The sequence below is a fragment of the Solanum dulcamara genome, chromosome 5, assembly GCF_947179165.1.
Source record: "Solanum dulcamara chromosome 5, daSolDulc1.2, whole genome shotgun sequence".
Classification (NCBI taxonomy): Eukaryota; Viridiplantae; Streptophyta; class Magnoliopsida; order Solanales; family Solanaceae; genus Solanum; species Solanum dulcamara.
Window position 1 is genome coordinate 5792032 of NC_077241.1, and position 22364 is coordinate 5814395.

General features: G+C 36.1%; 2 protein-coding genes and 1 pseudogene across 2 annotated transcripts; all 3 read right to left on the reverse strand.

Moving 5' to 3' along the window:
- Positions 1 to 694: 694 nt before the first annotated feature.
- LOC129888897 (uncharacterized) lies at positions 695 to 5070 on the reverse strand. The gene is made up of 4 exons (XM_055963959.1): positions 4928 to 5070; positions 4580 to 4786; positions 2487 to 2725; positions 695 to 1180 (listed from the first exon to the last, which is right to left on the reverse strand). The coding sequence occupies exons 2-4, from the start codon at positions 4748 to 4750 to the stop codon at positions 1138 to 1140; spliced, it is 453 nt and encodes a 150-aa protein (XP_055819934.1). The 5' UTR covers positions 4751 to 4786; positions 4928 to 5070; the 3' UTR covers positions 695 to 1137.
- On the reverse strand, positions 4792 to 18137 carry LOC129890271 (chromatin-remodeling ATPase INO80-like; annotated as a pseudogene).
- LOC129888898 (ribosome biogenesis protein BRX1 homolog 1-like) lies at positions 18111 to 22142 on the reverse strand. Its single transcript, XM_055963960.1, has 8 exons — positions 21829 to 22142; positions 21494 to 21635; positions 20792 to 20870; positions 20450 to 20574; positions 19821 to 19922; positions 18945 to 19016; positions 18771 to 18869; positions 18111 to 18583 (listed from the first exon to the last, which is right to left on the reverse strand). Exons 1-8 carry the CDS (start codon positions 22014 to 22016, stop codon positions 18452 to 18454), a joined length of 939 nt encoding a protein of 312 aa, XP_055819935.1. The 5' UTR covers positions 22017 to 22142; the 3' UTR covers positions 18111 to 18451.
- Positions 22143 to 22364: the final 222 nt, after the last annotated feature.

Consider the following 22364-nt stretch of genomic DNA (forward strand, 5'->3'; position numbering starts at 1 on the left):
AGAATTTATTTATCTTCATAAAATAAAAATACATTATAAGAAATAAGTTATAAAAGCAATATGCATATTAATTTAAAAGGTATGATATATTAACATGTAGTAACATAATAAAATAGTGAAGTATGTGGTAATCTGTTTCAATGTTGCTTTTATCTAATTGTTTAGTATAGCACCCTATCCGGCATTTAAAGTGTAATTGCAATTAAATTTATATATAGTTCACTGCTAGTAACGCAAGCATATACCACATTTCAAGATTTTCAACAAAATCGTTATGCTAATTGCTTATGATATAATAGTGTAAACTAATGGTACTATTGGAAGCACATCAAATTAACAACAACGAAAACGCTAACAAGTCTTCAAAGAGGAAATAATATTATATTGGGAAAGGAATTGGAAATTGATGATGACACTGGACTTCATTTATGAACATTAACTTTTCTTGATTTTTCATTTTAGTGATGTTTATGAATAAGAGAATATTGATTAACAAGGGTGTTCATAATGACAATATAAAAGAGAATTCCTTATTAAAAGATGTTTCACGAACTGTGATTGACAACATATTGAAAATCATACAACGAAATTAAACATTAATTATAATCCTTAAAAAAATCTTCAACATCCAAATGAGTAATATCATTGAGGTCATTAAAATCGCCATCCTTCAAAGCCAGATTTGCTTCAATATTATCATTATGCGAAGGTCCAGCCTCAATATTATTTTCAAACACCAAGTGTGACTCTATCCGAGCATTAGAAGAAGAGGCACCACCTTCTATTTGCCTTTCTTTTGAATGAATTTTGGTAAAGCCTTACAAAATGCTCAAGCGTTCGACATTCATTTTTCCGAAAGGCCACAACGATGACAGTTACTTTTTGAAGGGCCATTTTGAGAACTGATATTGTTCTCCCTTTTATGTTGACCACCATCACGACGATAATCAAATCGTCTTCTGCCATTGTCACGCCCACGCACATTATTGTGGCCATGATTTTTATTTTGTCTTCTTTCAGACTGGTCATGTGCTTTTACCATATTTTCTTTCAGTAACGGAGTAGTTCCAGTGGGACGGGCTTCATGATTTTTCATTAAAAGGGCATTATGTTGCTCAGCCACCAGAAGGCATGAGATCAATTCAGAATATTTTTGAAAACCCTTTTCACGGTATTGCTGCTGTAATATCACATTAGAGGCATGAAAAGTAGTTAGTGTCTTTTCTAACATGTCCTTATCATTTATAGTTTCCCCACATAATTTTAATTGAGAAGTTATTCTAAATACAACAGAATTATATTCAATTACAGTTTTAAAGTCTTGAAACCGTAAGTGCATCCACTCATAACGAGCCATTGGCAATACCGTTGCCCTGAGGTGGTCATACATCTCTTTTAAGTCTTTCCACAATTCAAGTGGATCTTTCACTGTCAAGTATTCCATTTTCAGGCTTTCATCTAAATGATGACGAAGGAAAATCATAGCCTTTGTTTTATCCTGATTTGATGTTGTATTTCCTTCAATTATAGCATCACCAAGACCATTAGCGGTAAGGTGAATTTCAGCATCAAGTACCCATGACAAATAATTTTTGCCAGAAATATCAAGTGCCACAAATTCCAATTTTGACAAGTTTGACATGATGAAAATTAATTTGAAAGTAACAAAGACAACTTAAAAATTAAATTTCTTTAGTAGATATACCTGATATAGAAGTTAATTTTCTGAAAAATTAGAGTTTCGTGCTGATAACGTATTATAAAGTAAATTAACTTCGCAAAGTAAAATGAGAATAATAGGAAAAACAGAAGACGGAGAAAGTTGAGAGAATTGAGAAAGCAGTGTGTAAGTGTTTTCTTCTTTTTGTGTATCCTTTCCGTTCAAGAATTGGCTACATTTATAGCCACAAAAGGTGGCAATTGAAATGCAGCCTAGTGGGACATCCACTAATTAGTGCCATCTTTTAAAACAGTTATAAATATATTTGCTAATTAAGTACAATTTGTTTGGTCTAAACTAATTTATATATATATATATATATATATATATATATATATATATATAACTGTTCTCCATCTCACTCTTATTGATTAGACATTACAAGAATAATAATTGCAAAGGATTTGCTTTATTATAATGTCTTAGAACAAGAATGACATCAGTTAATTAGCTCTCAACCATCCCATCAAGGGGTCGATCGCAACGGGTATAAAAATAATATTAAATAGAGTGTATTAATAATGTTTGTATTAATTATTCATAGAATATTTTTTATGTATTATTTGATTTAGTATATTAAAAATAACATACATGGTATAAAAATATTTATTTATAAAAATATCTTCAACAATTATGGTGAAAAGAATGGAATGCCAAATAACAGCAAAGCTGCTGACGAGTTTGCTTTAAGAATGGAATGCCAAATAATATCAAAATCATATCTATGAAGGAACTCAATGGTAATTGGAATGAGATTGGAACTTACAAAATAAGATGAAGATCCAATGACGTTCCTCTTTTAGCCTTCTCCTGAATTGACGAAAGCTGCAGACGAGTTTGCTTTGCTTCTTTAGCACTGCTTCCATTTGACTTATCCAGCGCCTCAGATTGTCGAGTCCTTTCTAGTGATTGAGCTTCCTGAAGGGATATGAGCCTCTCAAGATCATTTACAGCATGCCCATAGTCTCTAATCATCTCATGTAAGGTAGCCCTCCTTGAAACAGCCTGCCAAATTTAGAAGACCGAGCAGATCAGTTAAAAGTCCACTTCAGACACAAAATAACTAAGATGGCTGTGACAATATGGACAGCATAATTAATGTTACAATCTCGAGGAGCAGCTCCCTATAGCAATATCAACACCAAATTTGTGTTGTAAATCAATAGTAGAGCATCCAAGATAAACTACAACTGGGAGGACTTAAAATCTTAACTGACACAACTTCCGCAAATATCACCATTTTTACCTTTGACAAGTTATTTTCCACAAAGTGATGATGCATGTCAACCTAACTGAAAACGTTAAATATCTAGTAAAAATCTTCTGCCGTTTTGGTGTTTTCTGTTCCTGCTTCTGCTGTATATGTTGTTTATTTAGTGGAGATACAATAAATTGTTTTTATTCTAAGCCCTGTGGATGCAGAGGCTGAGAACTTTGGCTGTTTCTTTTAAAACATAGATTCATATGTTTTTTTTTAAAAAGGTGAAAATAACATGACAAAAATGATATTACATGACTTACTGAAGATAAGAATTAGGAAATTATTAATAGAGAATGATAATAAATATTTTAATCTGCCAGTTGGAGGAAATCACAATCTCAAGGTGCTTTTCTGAAACTTACCACAGGATAAATGAGTTAACCAATCTCTCTCATTTTCTACCGTATGGAAAATCCCTACAAGAAAATCTCCATAAAAAGGCAATTCTTAAATCAAATCTAAAATATAATGTTGTCCTATTTTTCTACTTCTCCTTTATAGTTGAGAACTTTTAGGAGGAAAAAAGGAGGAAGAGAGAATGTGCGTTCAAATCCAGGTATGGCCTTTAGAGCTTAATTGTCCAGCAGACTCTTACACCAGTTATGCCCCCCCCCCCCCCACACACACACACACAAGGAAAAAATCTACGGAGCATCCTTTCGAACAATCAGCTAACAGAAGCAGTAAAATATTTTTCTGTTATGTAAGCAATTGGGAAGTGATGTAGAGAGTTGGCTTACAGTCAACTACTACTTCTCAAAATTACTTTTGGTGATTTTTGGAGGGGAGAACAAAGCTAGCCTTTTGGAATAGAGAACCTAACAGCAACTGAAAAAAAATCTTATGTTCCTATTATTTTACATTCAAATTAATTTTGACGTTTAGTTTTTTTTTTTTGGTGTGTGTGTGTAATTGGGGAGACGGGTTCAAAAAAATAATTTTTTTGATCGGTAAACAAGACATTTTATAAATAGGATAAAATCAGACACCAAGAACGTGATCGGGAAGTACAAGGTTGGGCAATCCCCAAATGCTAAAATAACAGAAAAAGGGGATAACCTCTATACAAAAGAACCTACTCGTGAAACGAGTTAATGACGTCTATCAGTTTGTGTGTCTCATACACATCCTGGAGTTTACACCAAAAAAGCTAGCATTTACACACACTTAATATTTCATCTCATGCAGAGTGATTGCTTTGCCCTACAAACACCAAGAATTCCCTCCTCTCCATAGAACCCAACACACACATGCTGGAACAGAGAAAGTTCTCGCTGAAGTTTGTATTCATTCTCTAATCCTAATACTTGCTCCTTTGTAGGAGTGGTGACTGCTACTCAAATAAACAATGTCTAATAAGGTGGAGACATGGAAACATAGCAAAGGCCTCAAGATTACTAGCATTGTCACTCTTCCTGTTGCATTACGGCTTAACAGATTGTAAAACTATCCAGATCTATTAAGTTTCCGTTCACAATATCCTTACTGACACCTTATTTAAGGTTTCATTTAAAAAGAAAGGGAACTTACTTAAGGTTATCGAAGATAGTTAGAAAGAGAAAAGCAAAAGTCTGCTTAGAGCATGTTAGCAAACAAACCTTTGTGTAGTTCTTGTCAAGAGCAATGGCAAGACTACAATCTGCAATGGCACCAACAATTTGACCAAGAGCTTGGTGAGCAGCAGCTCGATTGCAGAAACAGATAGCTGCAAAAGGACGTGACTCAACACTGCTGGATATAGCAGCAGTATAATGTTCAATAGCTTCCATATATTTTCCAGATTTAAATGCCTCGTTTCCGGCTTTCTGTTTTAGAGAGGAAAACAATAAACTACTTCAGAAAAGCTAGTTGAAGCAGAATCAAACTGAAAAAAAACACTTACAAGAACCAGTGCAATTGTACAACCGAAAAGACGAGGAAAAAAGGAAAATGTAGAAGTTGAATACCTACATCCTTAGTTTGACCCAGCTATGAGCTCTATCCATCGCCTGTAAATCCAAAGTTGGATTCCAGTCACTCTCATAGAAGATGACAGTGTCAGCAGCTGTCAAGTTGATACCAAGCCCCCCTGCTCTTGTACTCATCAAGAACACAAAGATGTCATTCCTATGAGGCAATCAACATTAGTCAGTACAAATACAGCATAAATGGATTATAAGTCCCTTCGAATTCAAAACAGACCGATGCTGGAAATCTTTGACCATGTCTCGTCGATCCATTATAGTGGAAGATCCATCAAGCCTCAACTACCTATATTTCCTGTAGTGCATGTAATCCTGCAAATCAAGTGAAAATATTAGCAATTTTACAAGAGCAAAGTTCCTTTACCCTTTCAATTTTAGACCCATTACCAATGAAAACTTTCCTAGTCATGGGATTACGCTCCAGTAGAAAACATACTCTGTCTTTGCAAGCTGAACTGATTATAAGATGAATGAAGCAAATAGGGAAACCACTATAAGAGAATCCCAACAACAGCTTCACATAGTATCTTTTTTTTCATGCTTAGCTTCATACACTATAAATAGTTTTGCATCTGGTCTCTCTAGTTAGAAGTATTAGTATTATTTTCAGTATTTCATTATTATACTGTTCCCGTATTTTTATTATATTCTCTATACTAATTGTTGTCTTGTATGCCTATATTGTCTTGTAAGGCTGCGTACAATAGACTCTTGTGGTCAGGCCCTTTCCCGGACCCCGCGCATAGCGGGAGCTTTAGTACACCGGGCTGCCCCTTTATGCCTATATTTTCTAACTATCCTGCTATTGCTTATGTCTTCATAAATGATGTGTTTTTGCTTTCTTTGAGCCGAGGGTCTTCCACAAACAACCTCTCTACCTGACAAGGTAGAGGTAAGCTCTACATACACTACCCTCCCTAGACCACAAGTGTGGGACTATACTGGGTTTGTTGTTGTTAATACATTGCAAAGCATAGTCCTTGTTGTAGTATGCCCACCCTCATATAGTATGCTCAAGAAACCATTCCATGATTCAATGTAACCTAAGTTTTGGTTGGACTTCAAAAGAGAACGATACCCAAAATTCATAATTCATGCAAGGGCCGGTCTAAGTATCAGTTCCTAGATGAGCTACAAACCTCTTCCAAACATTGACAGCTGAAGAGAACCTGTACTCGAGCACAAAAACACGGGATAAGGTACTACATGAAAAACATATAGTAGTGCTTAATTTAGCAACCCATGATTATTTTTTGATCAATTTAGTTGTGAAGTTTTTATATGCAAGCTGCATTTTGAATCTATATCAGCCTGGTTAGTGAACCAAAGCATTACTGCGATTACCACTGCCCAGAGAATTTAGATCAGATACCAGTAAACTAAGAGTCTCACTCTTCTCAACTCCCAAGAGCTAAAACCGTAAACGAACATAAGAGCTTCATACAGGCAATCTGCCACTGCTGCTAATATCATATCATCATGAAAATACAAATCTAAACCACCAAGGAGCAGCAGAAAGATTCAAATACCTCTAGAATATCCAACATTTTTGTCATTTGTGCAAAGATAAGAACACGGTGATTCCCTGCCCGCAAACGCTTTAATAATATGTCAAGTGTTTGAAGCTTCCCTGAGTCCTGTAATTACATAGGAAATTTAAATTTAGATACTTTATGTGCTTAAGGGCACATTGTATATTAAAGAGAAAAGGAAATAGAAGGAACAGATAACATGCCGTTAGCATCTTTGCAGGGTCAAATGGTTGCATGGGCGGACATGAACCAAAAATTTGGTACGTAAGCTGAAGAGCAGGTTGTGTGATGGGTAATTCAGAGTCTATCTCTTGTATTAAACGGTGTGCGACACCTGGCTTCCTAGGACCATTATATTCCGATGTGCGCGCAAACCCAACCAACAACCTTTTAATCCATGGATGGTGTAGTTCCTCAAGCATTTTGTAAGCAAAATTTCTATCTGAGCAATGAGCATTTATCTGCAAGATACATCTGGTAGTTAGTAACCCATTGCGTACACATGGAAAGCACTAAGAGCAAACAATATAACATCACTTACAGAAGGTGCTCTTGTTCTAGGAATAAAGGAGTATATCGAATGCAAGAGATTAACATTAGATAAAAGCCTATCCTGATGTTCCATGGCCAAAACCTCAAATGGTGCATCAGCAGGCCCCGTTGCTAGTCTTGTTCTTAATAAATTTGCTTCGGACTTTGATGGAAGTAATAACATTCGTGTCACTGCTCTTACTTTGTCCCTTCCAAGGTGACTACAACAAAGATCATCATCCTCAGACTCCATCAAGTCCAAAATTTCATCCAAAAATTGTCGGATGGCTCTCACAATTGAGAATAACAATTTCTCCAATAAAGAGCCAGTTGCCGAAAATGCAACCTCCATGGGTGACATGTCAACTAAACGAGTAAAACCGAATGTTCCGCTCCGTATATAGCCAACATCCGACTCGTGCATTTCTTGGAGTATTGAGCGGTGAATATTCTCTGGAGAATTTATGTTAAAGTACTTCTCAAATAATTCTTTACTTACACCCTGCCCCATAGTAGAGTGAAGCATGCTCGATCTATTAGCTCCCCTGTAAACCAGCTTTGGTATCTAAAAAGGATTTAATACAAAAGAGTAAGTTCGATAAGCATGAAATTAGCTGATTATTAAGAAGTCCCACTAAGCCGACATTTCACTGTTGTCACATGTATACATTTAGGAACATCTTAAGAATCATCTTGCTGAAGTGTCCCTAGTTGATCGAGTCATACAATATTACATATATATATAAAATGAAGCTAGGCATAGGACAAAGTGATGTGGCCAACACCTTCATTCATATTTATCTTTTTTTGGCTTTTTCTTCAAAAAATTGGTTTTCCTATTACTGTGCAAGAATCTTTGTAATAACATTAAATATATCAATAATTAGTGACATTTACGGATTTACCAGTCAACTACACTTTATTGGTTAAGGAAATTAATATCCGACCTTTCTATTTGTTTTCTCCTGCTTATTCTTTATATTCCTCATTATTTAAGGTATAGTAAAAGACAACATATGAGTACGGATGTAACGTATGACTTCATAACACAAACTTTTAAAATCAAATGAACTCAATGTTCCATCCTATAAATGGGAGTTACGGAATTTTTTAGGTACTACAGAGTAAGTTTTTGATGCATACTATAAAGTAAGCTCCCATCTTATTCATTTCAGTGTGTCACAAATCGAAAAGTTATTCAGCAATCTTTTTTATGTTCTCGAATTCTCATGTATGATGGTTGACTTATCTTTGAACTGTGGAATGTTGTTATGAAGAAATCTTTGGTGAGAATTTGATCATTTTATTAGTTCATCAAAGTTTGATGTGATTTTGAGATGTTTCATTGGTTTTGTTGTTTATTTATGATATTTTGATCTGTCATTATTGAATTTATTTATATTGATGCAAAAGTTCTATGATATAATTCAATTATATGATCTGCTTTCTCACATAATGCTAAGCAATTTTCTTGAACCCTTTTTATGGATTTGGGTATGAAGATTTGTGCTATATTTTTGCTTTATTATATTTCACGTTTTCTACATTGGTAGATTGCTTAGATAACTCTTAGCTCTCTAATTATTTTTTATAGAAATAGTTGTAAAAAATAACATAATATAGTGATAGTTTGGGGTGGTTTTATAACAAATATGGTCCAGGCTACTTTTGCTCCCGGTTCTAAATAGATCATAAAATTATTATTATTTTGAAATTGTACATCGTAAAATTATTTAGTTGACAAGTATATGCACTTTATTGGTTCTAGGAAATACAGCTTACTGAGACCTTATGATTACCAATTCACAATAATAAGGTCTCAATTATAAAATGTGATGTGAGAAATGAAATTAGAGTAAGCATATTATCTCACTTATAAACTAATTCTTAAGAGATTACAGGAATATATACTTCTAAAGTGTTTGTTCTAGTTGAGTTCCCATATCAGTTGGAAAGGGTATTATTGTTTTTTTTATATGATCTTGGGCAATCTACCTCTTGAACTAGCATTTGAAGTTGAGTTAGACACAAGATCAATCTTCTTATCATGGTATTAGAGTCAGACTCAACTCAATTCATGGTTTACCCGATATTCCGCCCCATCTAATATTGTCCATGCTCCAGATGTCTAATCCTGATCGTGCTGGGTGTTAATGGAGGAATCGGTTGGGAAGAGTTTTATTGGGCTCTTTCCATAGTATTGGGAAATTCTCACCTCTTAAGTTAGTTTTTGGGTTGACTTAAAAGGTCCATTTCTTATCAGTTCATTCAATAATGTCCCAACTTTTCAACACACTAACTTTGTAAAAAGTAACTTCAGCAATCCTCTTTATCGGAAGAGAGACGAGCCAGCATCAAACATCACCTCTGAAGTCATAAGATTTACCTTCAAGATGGCAATTCATAGTTTCCACACTTCAATGTTAAAATTTGGCAATAACGACAACTATGGAATGGTGTGAAGTGGCCAAATGAGGATTAAAATTGCAGAATGATATTATACCTAACTATTAACGTTCCAGAAATATCAATTAAAGAAACTAGAAGCAGATGATGCACTGAATCAGGCTGTTCTCTGTGCACACATAAACAATAATAACTCCATGAAGAAGCATAAAGAGTTCCAAACAGTACCTGGTATGTAACAGGACTTCGACCGCCAGAAAAGAATACATCCTCAAGTTCACCGAAGGGAGCAGGAAGAAGTTAGCATGGAATATCTCCAAAATAGAAATAAGAACTTCCTTCATTTTTGTCAAAGAGCTCTGGATGGTTGCAAACCTGGCATACCAACAAAAGAAATAGAAACTCTAAGTGAAAAAAAATCAGTTAGAACAGTAGTATGGCAGGTCCACCATAAAATTATCTGCTGATGCAACGCAAAAGAGCAGTACAAAACAAGAGATCAATCACCTTCCTCAACTGGATAACAATATTCATCAGGTTTAGGATTTTCTTCTCGTTAAGATGCCCACGGCTGCTATCAATTAACTCAGCAAGGGATATCTTATTTTTTATTGATTGATAAAATGCCTGCTGACGAGAACTCAACTTACAGTGCACTGTGATTTCAGTTTTCCCAGTCAACTAAGAAACGACATCCTTTTTAACCCGCCGCAGCATGAAAGGTTTCAAAATGGCATGCTGTTTGGAAGATTCAGAAAGAGAAATTCATGAAGATGAAATCATTAGTTAACCAAGAAGGTATGCTAATAATATCAAGATTCACAGAGAGAAAAAAGATGGAGAACTAATATAGGGTTTGATGATTAACAATTCAAACAATTCCAGACAAGATTGATATTCATAAATAACAATAACAAGGATATTTCTAACTTATTACTAGAATGTTCTAACACCAGAAACATGCAAGAGGACATGCTAATACAATCAGGAGTAGAACACATTAGGTGCTTACTCCATTATAGAGTGTTCTTGACAAGTAAAAAATATAAAAGATGACAATATGCCCATACTACATGCCTACTTTGTTAAGTCAAAATGACCGAAAATATTCCTTAGAAAGATATTGAATCACTGTAGGCCGTAAGCCAGTTGTATCTGAAGATATTGGATTGTCTGCATTCCAACTACCAAACAAAGCTCCCTTACCAGTCGGCTGAGCTGGTACTCGTTTAATGACCCACCATGCTCTGCGTGGTTTTCGATTCTGATCATAGAGCACAAAGAACCATCACAAAATGCAAAACTGATACATTAAAGCAAGAACACCTTACACTGAAACATACGTACCCTTTTGAAAACCATTCGTTAAATTGTTCATGGCTATCAAATAAGGTAGGTATGATAAAGTGGAGGAGCGCCCACAGCTCAGCCATGTTATTTTGAACTGGAGTACCCAGTCAGAAGCAAACGGTTTCGACAATTGAAACTCAGCAATGTCTTCCATCTTATACTGTCAATCAGAGTACAACAGGATACAATGAGAGAGAGAAGTTATGATTAACAACTTGTTTGCTTATTTATTTTATTCTGTAGGTGCAACAAGATATATGATGTGCAGATTTAAATAAATAAATGCGTCGTGTTTTAAATTGTGACAGTTGAAAAATGTAAGTTGATGTTCTTGTCACCATTTGCATCCCCTGTTAGATCTTACTAATGCTTCGCTATCAGTAAAGGAATACCTGAAAACAGCTAGCATCTATACCCAATATTGTAGATGGAAAAATAAAAATTGTTCATATACCCACGGGCATGGAAAGCAATTGAAACTCATGTATTCAATTCCAAAATCAGTTAAAAGGAGAAAAACATTTCTGAAAATAGAAAAGGAAAAGACAAAAGAGAGAGAACCTAAAGTGAAAATATTACTCATAGTCTAGTGCAGTAGTCGACAGTATATGCACATCTGCTTTAATATTTTTTGCACGATAATGATTACACATTCAAGATTCAACTCAGATCTTACTAAAAGTTGATCAACTTTTAACCTGTGCAGGATATGCTCATCACATCATATGGACACTGAATCAAATGAACTAAAGAATCAGATCCTGAAACTACAAATTGTAATATAAGATTTTCCTCAGCACGCACACCAAAACTCCATATACTACAAATAGAACTGTTATTATGCAAGTTTTTACAACCAGCTTCAAGCTAAGAAAAGTAAATTTCAGATGATTGAATTTGAATGTAGAGTTCAGCCATGTTTAATAATTACAAGGAAATCAACTATATGATTGTTGTTCCCAGCTATGTTGCTCAGACTCTTAGAAAATATCGCCGGGTGTAGTTGGATCTTCCAAAAGCTGTGCAATGTTTTTTGGAGGATCCGACACGGATACGGCAACTCTGTTGGAGAGTCTGAGTAATGTAGGTTCCCAGTAACTTGTGTGTTTACAACTCGTTTTACATGAAAGAAGTTAAGAAGTTTGATGGCAACTAGAAAGCAATGATCCTGGTACTCAATTAGGAATTGCTTAGCAGCTTTGGCTTCCACCACATTCCCAGTAAATGATAAAACTTATTAATGGGGTTAAATTAATCAGTAGGACAAAGTTTTCAAGGCTAGATGATCAGACCTGTTTGCGCTTTTGATTGCCTGGGCTTCATACAGCACCATGTATTTCCATTTAACACGTCTAAAGTATTTCTCGTCAGAGACTAGTAGTTGATAACTGGTAATGAGAATGTGGAATCAAGCATCCCTGAAATCAAAGTTTGGTTCCATCACTAAACTTAGACCGGACGAATTACAATATTCAACTCATGGACTTTATCTATTTATTAAATGCATGGATACTTAACCAAGAGAGGAACAAAATGTTAACAACCGTTCCACTGCCAAGAAATGCTTTATATAATTCGGTAATAATTGTTAACTTCATCACCAACTGCATTGGGTAGTTTATTACCCAGATAAGCTTGGTTTCACTAAAACTCTATTGGATTTTCACATCACAATGTCAAGCATCCCCGTGTGAGCAGTTACTCATTATTTGGACTAACAGCTTAGTAAAGTAGAAAAATTGTTAACTCAAAGAATTAACTTTTTGATATTTAAGTGATTGCTCCCCATCCTTTCCTCCCTTTCATTACTATACTTGTACATACTGTTATATTCCTAGGTACCCCAATCCAAACACCATCATCCAACCTATGATTAGCTTTCACTACATCAAGCAGATCAGTTTTAAGAAATTTACTGAGAAAGAAAAGAATAGCAAATCCACAATAAATGAGGGGGTCATGAAAGAACCAGTAAGTGTAGGCAAGTCCATTACTCCTGTAATATGTATAAGACAGCCAGAGCCAAATGAAATTACCGACGATAAAGACGTTTTGGGTTAATATTCTTTCGAAGCACCACTCGTTCTTGTAAACCTCCCCAATATGGAAGAGTTTTTAGATCAGGGCAAAAACGACTAATTTAATCAGCCCAGTTGTTCAAGACTGACGCGGGAGCAACAACTAAAAAGGGACCCCATATATTCTTTTCCTGTAGAGATCAATGAAGCCAAGTTGCTAGATACTCTACCAAACAGTTCTTGATTTTGGTAATTTACTACAAGAAAGTGATAAATAAAACATGAACAACTAGATCGCTTACTTCTGCCAAATGTGCCAAGAAAGGCATTGCCTGGATTGTTTTCCCAAGACCCATCTCATCAGCAAGAATGTCATTTAAACCCTGACAGATAAAGTTGAATGTTATAAGTCAGCCAAGAAAAATCTCCAGAGAGGTTGAGAAAAAAGAGAAACTCACAGGAAATAACAGCTTACCTGCTCGTAACAATTTACAAGCCACTGGAGGCCTTTCAACTGAGAATCTTTAAGAGTACCCTTGAATAATTCTGGTGCCTGCATCGTTGAAGCCACGGGCATGGTTGACCTAAAGGTGCACCAAAACAGTAAGTAAGTACAACCCAGAGAGTACAACAACAACAACCCAGTGAAATCCCACAACGTGGTGTCTGGGGAGGGTAGAGTGTACCCAGACTTTACTCCTACCAAGGTAGGACGGCTAATTCCTAGAGACCCTCGGCTCAATAAAAGCATAAAAAGATGTCAGATAAGGCTAAGAAATTAAAAGCGATATGGGAAAAAACAAAAACAAATAACGAAAGCGTCACAGATAAAATAGAGTAATCAAAGTATACAAAGTAATAAATAAATAATAGAAATAACAGAAATCAGAGCATACGAAGTTGTAATGCGCTAATGCGCCTACGAATAGGGAAGAATAACGAGACTATGTACTAGCCTTCTACCCTAATGTGGGTCCTCCACACCCTCCTATCTAAGGTCATGTCCTCGGTAAATTGTAACTGTGCCATGTCCTGTCTAATCACCTCTCCCCAATACTTCTTCGGCCTACCCCTACCTCTTTTTTAGCCATCCATGGCCAGCCTCTCACACCTCCGCACTGGGGCATCTGTGTCTCTCCTCTTCACAAAAGAACAAAGACGATATATCTCGAAGGAACTCAAAAACTCACGGATGCAATAAGTCTATGTCAGCAGCTGGAGCATCTTGCTGGGAGGGTTCAATTTCTGCAGCTTGACGCAGCTTCAGACATTCACTATCAAATGCACTTGTCATCATTTTCTGCTTTGAAACTGCATCCTGTGCAGCTTTCAGAGCCTCTTTTCTCAGTTCAGCCTCTTCAGGATCCTCTTCCTCTCCAGGTCTAGCTTCAGTAGAACTTAACAACATTTCTGGGTCATTTATCATTTCATCACCTAAAGTCACAGCCTCAGAGGGTAAAGCTGATTTATTTTGCATGAAATGGCTGTAAAGTTCAGTTTGTGATAGCAGAAAGGTGACCCTTTGTTGTTGTCTCTTTGCTTCACGAAGCTCTTGTTCACGCTTCAAAGCTTTTGCTACTTCTTTTTCCTCCCTTTTCCTTACTTCTGCCTACAACATTATTAATTTTACATTTCATGAAGAACTATGTTCATTTAGCATATTCAATCTTCTAGAGGAAACATGACGACAGACATGCATCTTTACGAGTCATTTTCTTTAGGAATAATACATAAACGTGTCCTTAAATTAGCCTCAGCTGACATCTATGCCCTCCAACTTTGGGTGTGTACAAGTAGGCACTTAAAGTTGTATTAAGTTGAATAGACACACCCGTCCTACCTGGCATATACAAAGCAGTTAGTGTATCTCATGCAAATTGCCACGTAGGACGTGTGTGTCTACTAGTTCACATTTATACAAGATTAAGTGCCTATTGTACGCATCCAAAGTTAGAGAGCATAGTTGTCAGTTGAATCCAAGTTAAAAGGGCACTTTTATGCTATGCTGCTCGGACTCTTCAAAAATGTTATCGGGTGTGTGTCGGATCCTTCAAAAGTAGTGCATTTTTGGAGGATCCGACACGGGTGCGGCAACATTTTGGGAGAGTCCAAGCAACTTAGCTTTTATGTATTATGCCTTTTCTTTAATAAGGTAAAGACTATATTAAATGGTGCCATAGAACAGAAAACAGCCTACTACACTCTTCATCCTCACATTTCCAAGAAATCTATATACTGGAATACTATATTTACGAGTCCTGAATACTGATAAACATATACACTCTTATATCAAAAGTATATCAATACTCCATTGCAAGTTTTAGTAGTTAAACCAACATATAACCCAAAATATTGGCTGCAAAGAAACTCTTACAGCAACAATATCATATAAAATAGGGACAGAACTATAGAGCCAGATTAGGTGAACATATCTGTCACCTTCAATTTCTTCTCTGGGATAGTACTGGTTAAGATGCACATATAATGCAGTAATAGTCTTAAAATTAGTCTTAAAGCATCAAACCAGAGAGCTATATTTTAGTTATTTAATGATGCAGTTAACAATGTTCGATTTTTAAAAAAAAAACAGGATGCAGGTAACTGCAGCCGACTCTTCCTTCCTCTCTCCTCTCCGGCTGCTCAGGTCTCTCTTGAATAGCAACTTTTCATACATACCGTAATAGCAAAAAGTTCAAATGAAATAATATAAAAACGTAGAATTTAAGTACCATCTCCTTGTCAACTCTCTTCCAAAACACGAGCATGTCCCTAGCAAGTTTCCTTGTACGAATTGCTGCACCTCTCATCACCTTAAGTGATCTGCTAACTTTCATTTTCACCTGAAAAACAGGAACCAACCCACAACTCAAGTAAGAATGTCCAAATGACGACTAGCGGTATTAATTTGCAGAGTCATATGAAGAACAACACACAAATTTGTTCGTACAAGATCCAGTATTGAATACAAAAATATCAACATAAAAAAAGCTTCTGATGCGCTTACTTCTCTCTGACAAGTTTCTGCAATCCGCTTGGCATCAGTCAATTGCCTCCTGTGGAAATTGATGAATTGATGTTTTGGGATTTCTTTCTTGACAAGGTTTATCCAATATTTTCCAATCTTCTCCATTTCTTCCTTCTCAATTGCAGAAGGATCTTTCTTCAACTTTGGCTTTTTGGGTAGACTACGTTCAATAAACTGCAGCTCCAAGTGACCATTCAGACATAAGCAACAGGACCAAATGCCCATATAACTATGAGATAAACACAAAAGAGAATGACTGACCTCATAGGTGTCTCCTTTCTCTAACACTTTCACATAATAAACCTGCAAGACACCACCGTCTGAAAATATAGAACGCCGTATACCTCCTGCAGCCCCCTCAGGGATGGAAGAAGCCTCTAATGCAGCTTCGCTGACTTGCACTATTACCTGGCTGGGCTCGCAATCGTGCCTGAAGAGATTCAAATTGTGGCTTGGCATCACTCATTCCTGCTTGACGTTCGGAACCAAGTTTCTTATCAGAAGCCATCATTGCAGCCAAAGTTTCCAAATCAAGTGTACCCTTGAGGTAAATTTCATCAACTTGAATATATGACATGGTTGGCAAGTTCAATGATGTTGCCAGCTTTTCATAGGGTGGAGGGATCTTGTATGTGATGTCCTCCCCAAGGTCCAAGAAAGCAGGTTCATAAATAGATCTGTATGACTTCCAAATGTTAGGCGACACACTTTACCTTTTAGGGGAAGGGGGGGGGGGGGGGTTAACAATCCAAAACAACTCAACATTCATTTGAAAAGATTAAGTGAAAGCAGAGAGGCAAACCTATCACCACCATATGGCCCTGGAAAATCTGACTGAATATGGTTTCCTAAGCTCTGAGTGTTAGTGTTAAAAAATTCTGATGTAGAGGCAAGTCTGATCGCTCCTCTATGATCATTTGTTGACTTCTGGTCTCTTGAACCTCCACCACCTCTCAACACAGGTACCCCATTACGAGTAGCTGCAGGGCTTGCTGAGGAATTACCAAGCCTCCTCTTAGACTTTTGAATGTGTTTTCCCAGCATTGTTCTATACTTTTCCTCAGAAATATAGGTACTACAAGCTCTGTCCCTGTCCCCATCTTCATCACTACTATATGAAGTCCGCCTCTTTCTCTTCAACTCCCTACCAGACAATATACCATTACTCTGGCTTCCGGTTGCTCCACCTACCAACCAACATAAGATGCAGCTGATTATTCAACATTGTATTAGCTTAACTTTTCATTGCTTCAAGAAATTCAAATTTGCATTGTAATAGGAGGAAGAGTGTGCATTCACTAACTAAAGTATTTTCATTCTTTTGAACTAATATTAGTAGTAATAAATACTTGACTCAGAAAAATGTGCTCAGTCACAAATTAAGTCCTATTCGCCTTTTGGTCATACTCATCACTCAAATAACAAAAAATTCAATAAAAAAGAGAGCAGAAACAATGTCAAGAACGAATGTGCCTACCTGGGCTACCTCTGCTCTCTTCCTGACTGCTATTCCCATGATAATCAAAATCATCATCGAGTTGGGGCAGCTGGAAGTTAATCAAAGACTACCCAAATGAGAAAAAAAAACTGAGAATATCAGGAGGGGTCAAAAAAAAGTTCCACACTTCAATTAAAATTCACAATTCCACAACACCCAATTGAAATTCCAAGGAAAAACCAGCTCAAGGGTACTGTAGCAACTTTAGCAGTTACTAACACTTATATTATAGAGTAATATATATATAACAAAACATGATCGTTATCGTGAAATATTATTACAAAAAAAATTATTTATGATTGATTCATCAAAATTCTGTGAGTGACCTATGAATTATGCATTTAAGTCGTGAAATTAATTATAAATTTTTGATCGTTTTCTGCAAAAGAAAGTTAAGGACATACACATATAATCACTATATTATATCTTTAACTAAATTAAGTGTGTTTCGTCCTTAAAGACCATTTTAAAGTATATTTGACATATTTTTAGATTATGATCACAAGATTTTTAAAAAATCGCTATTTTCTTAAACTTCGTATCAAATTAAAATAGAACAAATAAATTGACTTGCTAAACTTTGAAAATTGGAAAGTGAGTGTTTGTATCCCATGGCTCATGGGTGTTGCTACTTTTAAGCCAAATTTTGACAGGATAAACTTTGAATCATATGAGTAAAAGACTTCATATGATTGCAATGTATCTAATAGAACCACACGCATGGGTCGAAACTCAATGCATAATGAGCCGCCTTCACCTTTACCCTTCTCCACATAAATATCAACTTTTGTCTGGTAGGATTCGGTTTGAAAAGCACAGGGCAGAAAACCATTACTTTCAACCAATCCAATAAACTACATGATGTATTTTGTGGATTAAAACCTGGAAGTTAAATCCTGGGAAAAAGTAGAATGCCAGAGAATTGACAGTGGCAAGGCATGTAGCTCCTCATTGCACCATAAAAAAGGGGCATCCTTACACTGCCCTACAATAATTTTGCATAGAATACATTCTGACTAGGCAGAAAATCAGGAGATAGTTCACTTCAAATGTTCGAAAAGGATCATAATTCTAGCAATACAAAACTTATGGGGCATGTGTTCATCGTCCTGGATCTGGAGCACACTCGTGTTGGACAACAAGTTGTCACTCTTTCCACATATCAGCAAATTCATCCACCTCCATAGGATTAGACAACTGATGTATCTTTCTCCTGGTCTTCGCTTTGACTTTCTTTGCATATTTGCCAGCCTTCTGTTTTTTCTCTAGTGATCGGATCTGGAGCAATGTGAAAAGATAAACCTTAGTAACTGTACTTAAAAGTCAGTTCTTACGCAATACAAAACTAATTTTTGCTCAAAGGAAAAGCAGCAGCCGGCAAGCAGAAAAACGAATCTTTGCTCATAGGAAAAGCAGCAGCCGGCAATCAGAAAAACGAATCTCTGCTCATAGGGATGATTCTAACCTGATTGGGTGCAACGTAAAATGGATTCTCATAAAGTGTAGGGCCTCCAAAGCTACCACCAAAGATCTTGATTGGGTTCAAGCAAAACCTTGGACCAACCTACATACATAAACACACATCGTCAATATCAAACATGATGGTTTCTCCAGGACTATACATAGTTTGATTACAAACCTCAACAAGTGTCAACTTTTCCAGGTCCCCACGGTCTATTTTCTGTGTTCCTCCATTATGAGGACATGATATCTGCTCCAGAGAGTCAACAAGTGATTTGACAAAAGGTTACAATACTTGGTATAGATATAAAGAGAACCTTAAGAAATGACAGAAGCCTTTGTTACTACAAAGGAAAAAAGAAGTAACCGAAGGCTTTGAGGTGAATGATACTTCCTATAAGATATCCTTTTCCCCTTGTAGCTAAAAAATCAAATCCTATATGTCCGCAGATACTTGGCATGCAATTTTTACCCCTACCAAATAGACCACTAAAATTTGATTAGGAAGTTGAGGGTAGAACTATGGACTTCCTCTTCCACAAAACACAAGTGTAGTGGTAGTGTGGGTTAAATTGCAGAAAACTTACATATCCATGGATTTTAAGACTAGTCATATCAAATGATCTCATGTATCACTTCTACTTCCTGCATTCATGACTGAGATTTCTGTTTGTTCCTTTCTACATTTGTTTTTCTGGCTATATCAGTTCTCAACCTCTAATATTGGCTGAGTAATTATATTATCCTTTTGGACCATACTAGAGGTCACTGAATTTTCCTCTGTTTCGTGTTTTGAGGAATCTTTACATGATGTATATGTTTTTCCGTGAAAGAGAGAAGGGCAAGGATTTCACAATAGCTGGAACTCGAAGGATGAGGATTGAACAACCTATAGCCTACCCCAAGAAATAATTTCCTACCGGAGGACAAAAGGGAAATACTTGAAGCACACTTTGCTATGGGCAAGAGATGGACCATACAAAGAACTCATGTCTTCAAGAGAGAGCAACACTCACAATGCAGGCAGTTTACTGAGGTATGAGTAGTAACGAACCTGGTAATTACGGAACCACACGTGGTCATCTAGAATTGAAAACACAATTACATGATCATAGAAAGGTTTGGATTTCCGGTGATCCTTTGGGGTTCCAAAAATCTGATGAAACGAAAGAAAAAGGATGTGTTAGAATGTCATCAAAGATAGTAAATAATCATGTCACGATAAAGCTAAAAACTTACAGAGGGATTTACATAATGGATAATAAATGCAACTCAAACAAATAACCTATTGCATTTGAACCTTCAACCTCTAAAGAAACAGATTCAACTATTTATTTTTTTACAAAAATGCTCTAACCATCACTTAATTTGAATAGCAAGAACACGTTGAAGAGTCACTGCAAGCAACAAACTTGAATAAAAGAAAAGGAGTGGAAACCAAAGTGCTTCTATATGACTACAACAACCAAACTTCTCCAGTAAAAACAGCATCTTAAATAGACCAAAAAACTATAGTCAAGTAAAAGGAGGTTTTCTGCTTCAGCCTCCTTAGAGGATGGAATAACTTATAGTTTAGCTAAACATAATAGGCAAAAACTGAAAAAGTACTATAAATATCAACTGTCTACATTTAGTAACGAGGAATTATTACAAAGATTAATGCTCTGAACAAGGTCAAATTACCTGCATGAACATTTCTTTCAAAAGCTTCCAGTGAGGCTGTTTATCAAAATTGCTTGAGAAAGTCAAAATAGGACGTGAACCCTTCAAGTGATTTCCAGTAAGTTTTAATTCTTCCATCGTGTGCACTTCAAAAACAAAAGGAGAAGTAGAATAAGTTGTAATTCTTCCACTGTGTGCACTTCAAACACAAAAGTTCTGTAGAATAAGTTGGACCTTTCCTCATTCAAGAGAATATCACAAGTGAGGTGAAAAATGTATTTTCAGTTGCCATACAATTTCAATCGTATCCCACTTATACATGAACATCAGAACATGATTGATAAAAAGCATCTACTTGATTACCTGCATTGACTAAAAACTTCACAGATGGACCATTGGGGCATTTGGCCATCCACAAGTAGAGGTCTTTTCCCTTCCGGCACTGAAAATAAGAAAATAGAACATATATAAAAGCAAAAATATGATAACCATAAAAAACAGAAGTGATGAACCATGGCTTCTAAAGGATAAAAACCAAAAACGTCATTCAGCAGAATTTCTATTCATTATAGCCAAAACAAATACAGAGGCAACTCAATAAATCACACATTAAGTATATTTTCTAGAACAATAAATCCTAAAGCCTCTATTTGCCAAAATGATATGCCTATGGTATTCTCTGCAACAACTCAAACAGCCTCTGGTATCTGCCATGAGGTAATTTCAAGAGGTTGTCCTGCTCCCACCAGAGAAAATGAACTTGCCTAATATTTCCACAGTATTTGTGCAGAGTATTTTTGAAAATAAATACTTCTTTAGAAATTATTTTAGGCATGTTATTTTATAATACACCAAACCACAACCAAACAACCCATAAGAAATAATCTAATCATAACTTATATCACTATTATCAATGATGACATTACTTATACACCCTAATAATCAAAATTCTTATACACCCTACCAAACAACCGCTTAGTAATGTATGCGAAAAAACATCAAGCTCAATTAACACCAAAATAAAATTTTCACAAGCAAACTGGAAAATAAAAAACATCAAAATACCTCAAAGAACAAGCAAGACGAACAGCTCTTCAACTCAACTAGCTCATTCAATGTTGCACCTTTAGCATCTTTAGACTCCACCTTGTTATCTTTCTTGCAGTGAGGCAAAAGAGACACCAAATTCAACATTAAATGCCGATACCTAAAATAAACCAAAATCAACAAAAACCCAACAACAAAAATCAATCTTTTTATCATTTACAGCGACCTTTTTGACTGACAAGCAAGAAAAAATCAATCTTTTTGATACCTAAAATACACCAAAATCAACAAAAAATCAATCTTTTTGATCATTTACAGAAACCCTTTTGACTAAATAGCAAGAAAAAACGAACCTGTAGCTAATACGACGAGAACAAGTAACCAAAACTTTCTCTTTATTTCTAAAAGTAACTACTGAACTCTCTTTTTTTCCTTCAGTAGAACCATCTTTAAAACCTAAAAGAGTTCTCTTAGGCCTTTCTATTGCAGTTTCTTCTTTAGCCGTAGCCTCTACTTCTGCGTGCTTCCGCTTCTTTCCCATGGAAAATCTTGAAGAAATTGCTGGAATGGCGGCAGTGGTTTTAGGGATTGTACAGCACTCTTCTGCTTCTGAATTCGGCAGGGGTTGTAGGGATTGTTCTTCTGCTTCTGAATTTGCTTGAATGAGGCAGAGGTTGTAGGGATTATATTTGTATTTGGGCTAAGATAATGGGCTGATAAGGAATGGGCTGCGCTGCTAAGCTAATGGGCTGCTAGAATTTTAGCCGAGGGTATTTTGGTCATTTACTTTGCTATTTTTTGCTTCTTAATAAAAATACAGGTGCTTCTCACAATTAACATTTCACATCAGATATGTTTGGGGCTTTTTGGTTTTGTTAGCTTCTGAGGA

Bases quoted from the DNA above. Each gene is read 5' to 3' on its own strand.
- LOC129888897 (XM_055963959.1), bottom strand. From the start codon at position 4,750: ATGGAAGCTATTGAACATTATACTGCTGCTATATCCAGCAGTGTTGAG. The intron at 2,726-4,579 runs GTTTGTTTGCTA...TAAATTTGGCAG, and splicing joins TTGACAAGAACTACACAAAG to GCTGTTTCAAGGAGGGCTAC. The intron at 1,181-2,486 runs GTAAGTTCCAAT...GTGATATTACAG, and splicing joins TTGGATCTTCATCTTATTTT to CAGCAATACCGTGAAAAGGG.
- LOC129888898 (XM_055963960.1), bottom strand. From the start codon at position 22,016: ATGGGAAAGAAGCGGAAGCACGCAGAAGTAGAGGCTACGGCTAAAGAA. The intron at 19,923-20,449 runs GTAATTTGACCT...TCGTTTCATCAG, and splicing joins TGAAAGAAATGTTCATGCAG to ATTTTTGGAACCCCAAAGGA. The intron at 18,584-18,770 runs GTTAGAATCATC...ACATTGCTCCAG, and splicing joins TTTACGTTGCACCCAATCAG to ATCCGATCACTAGAGAAAAA.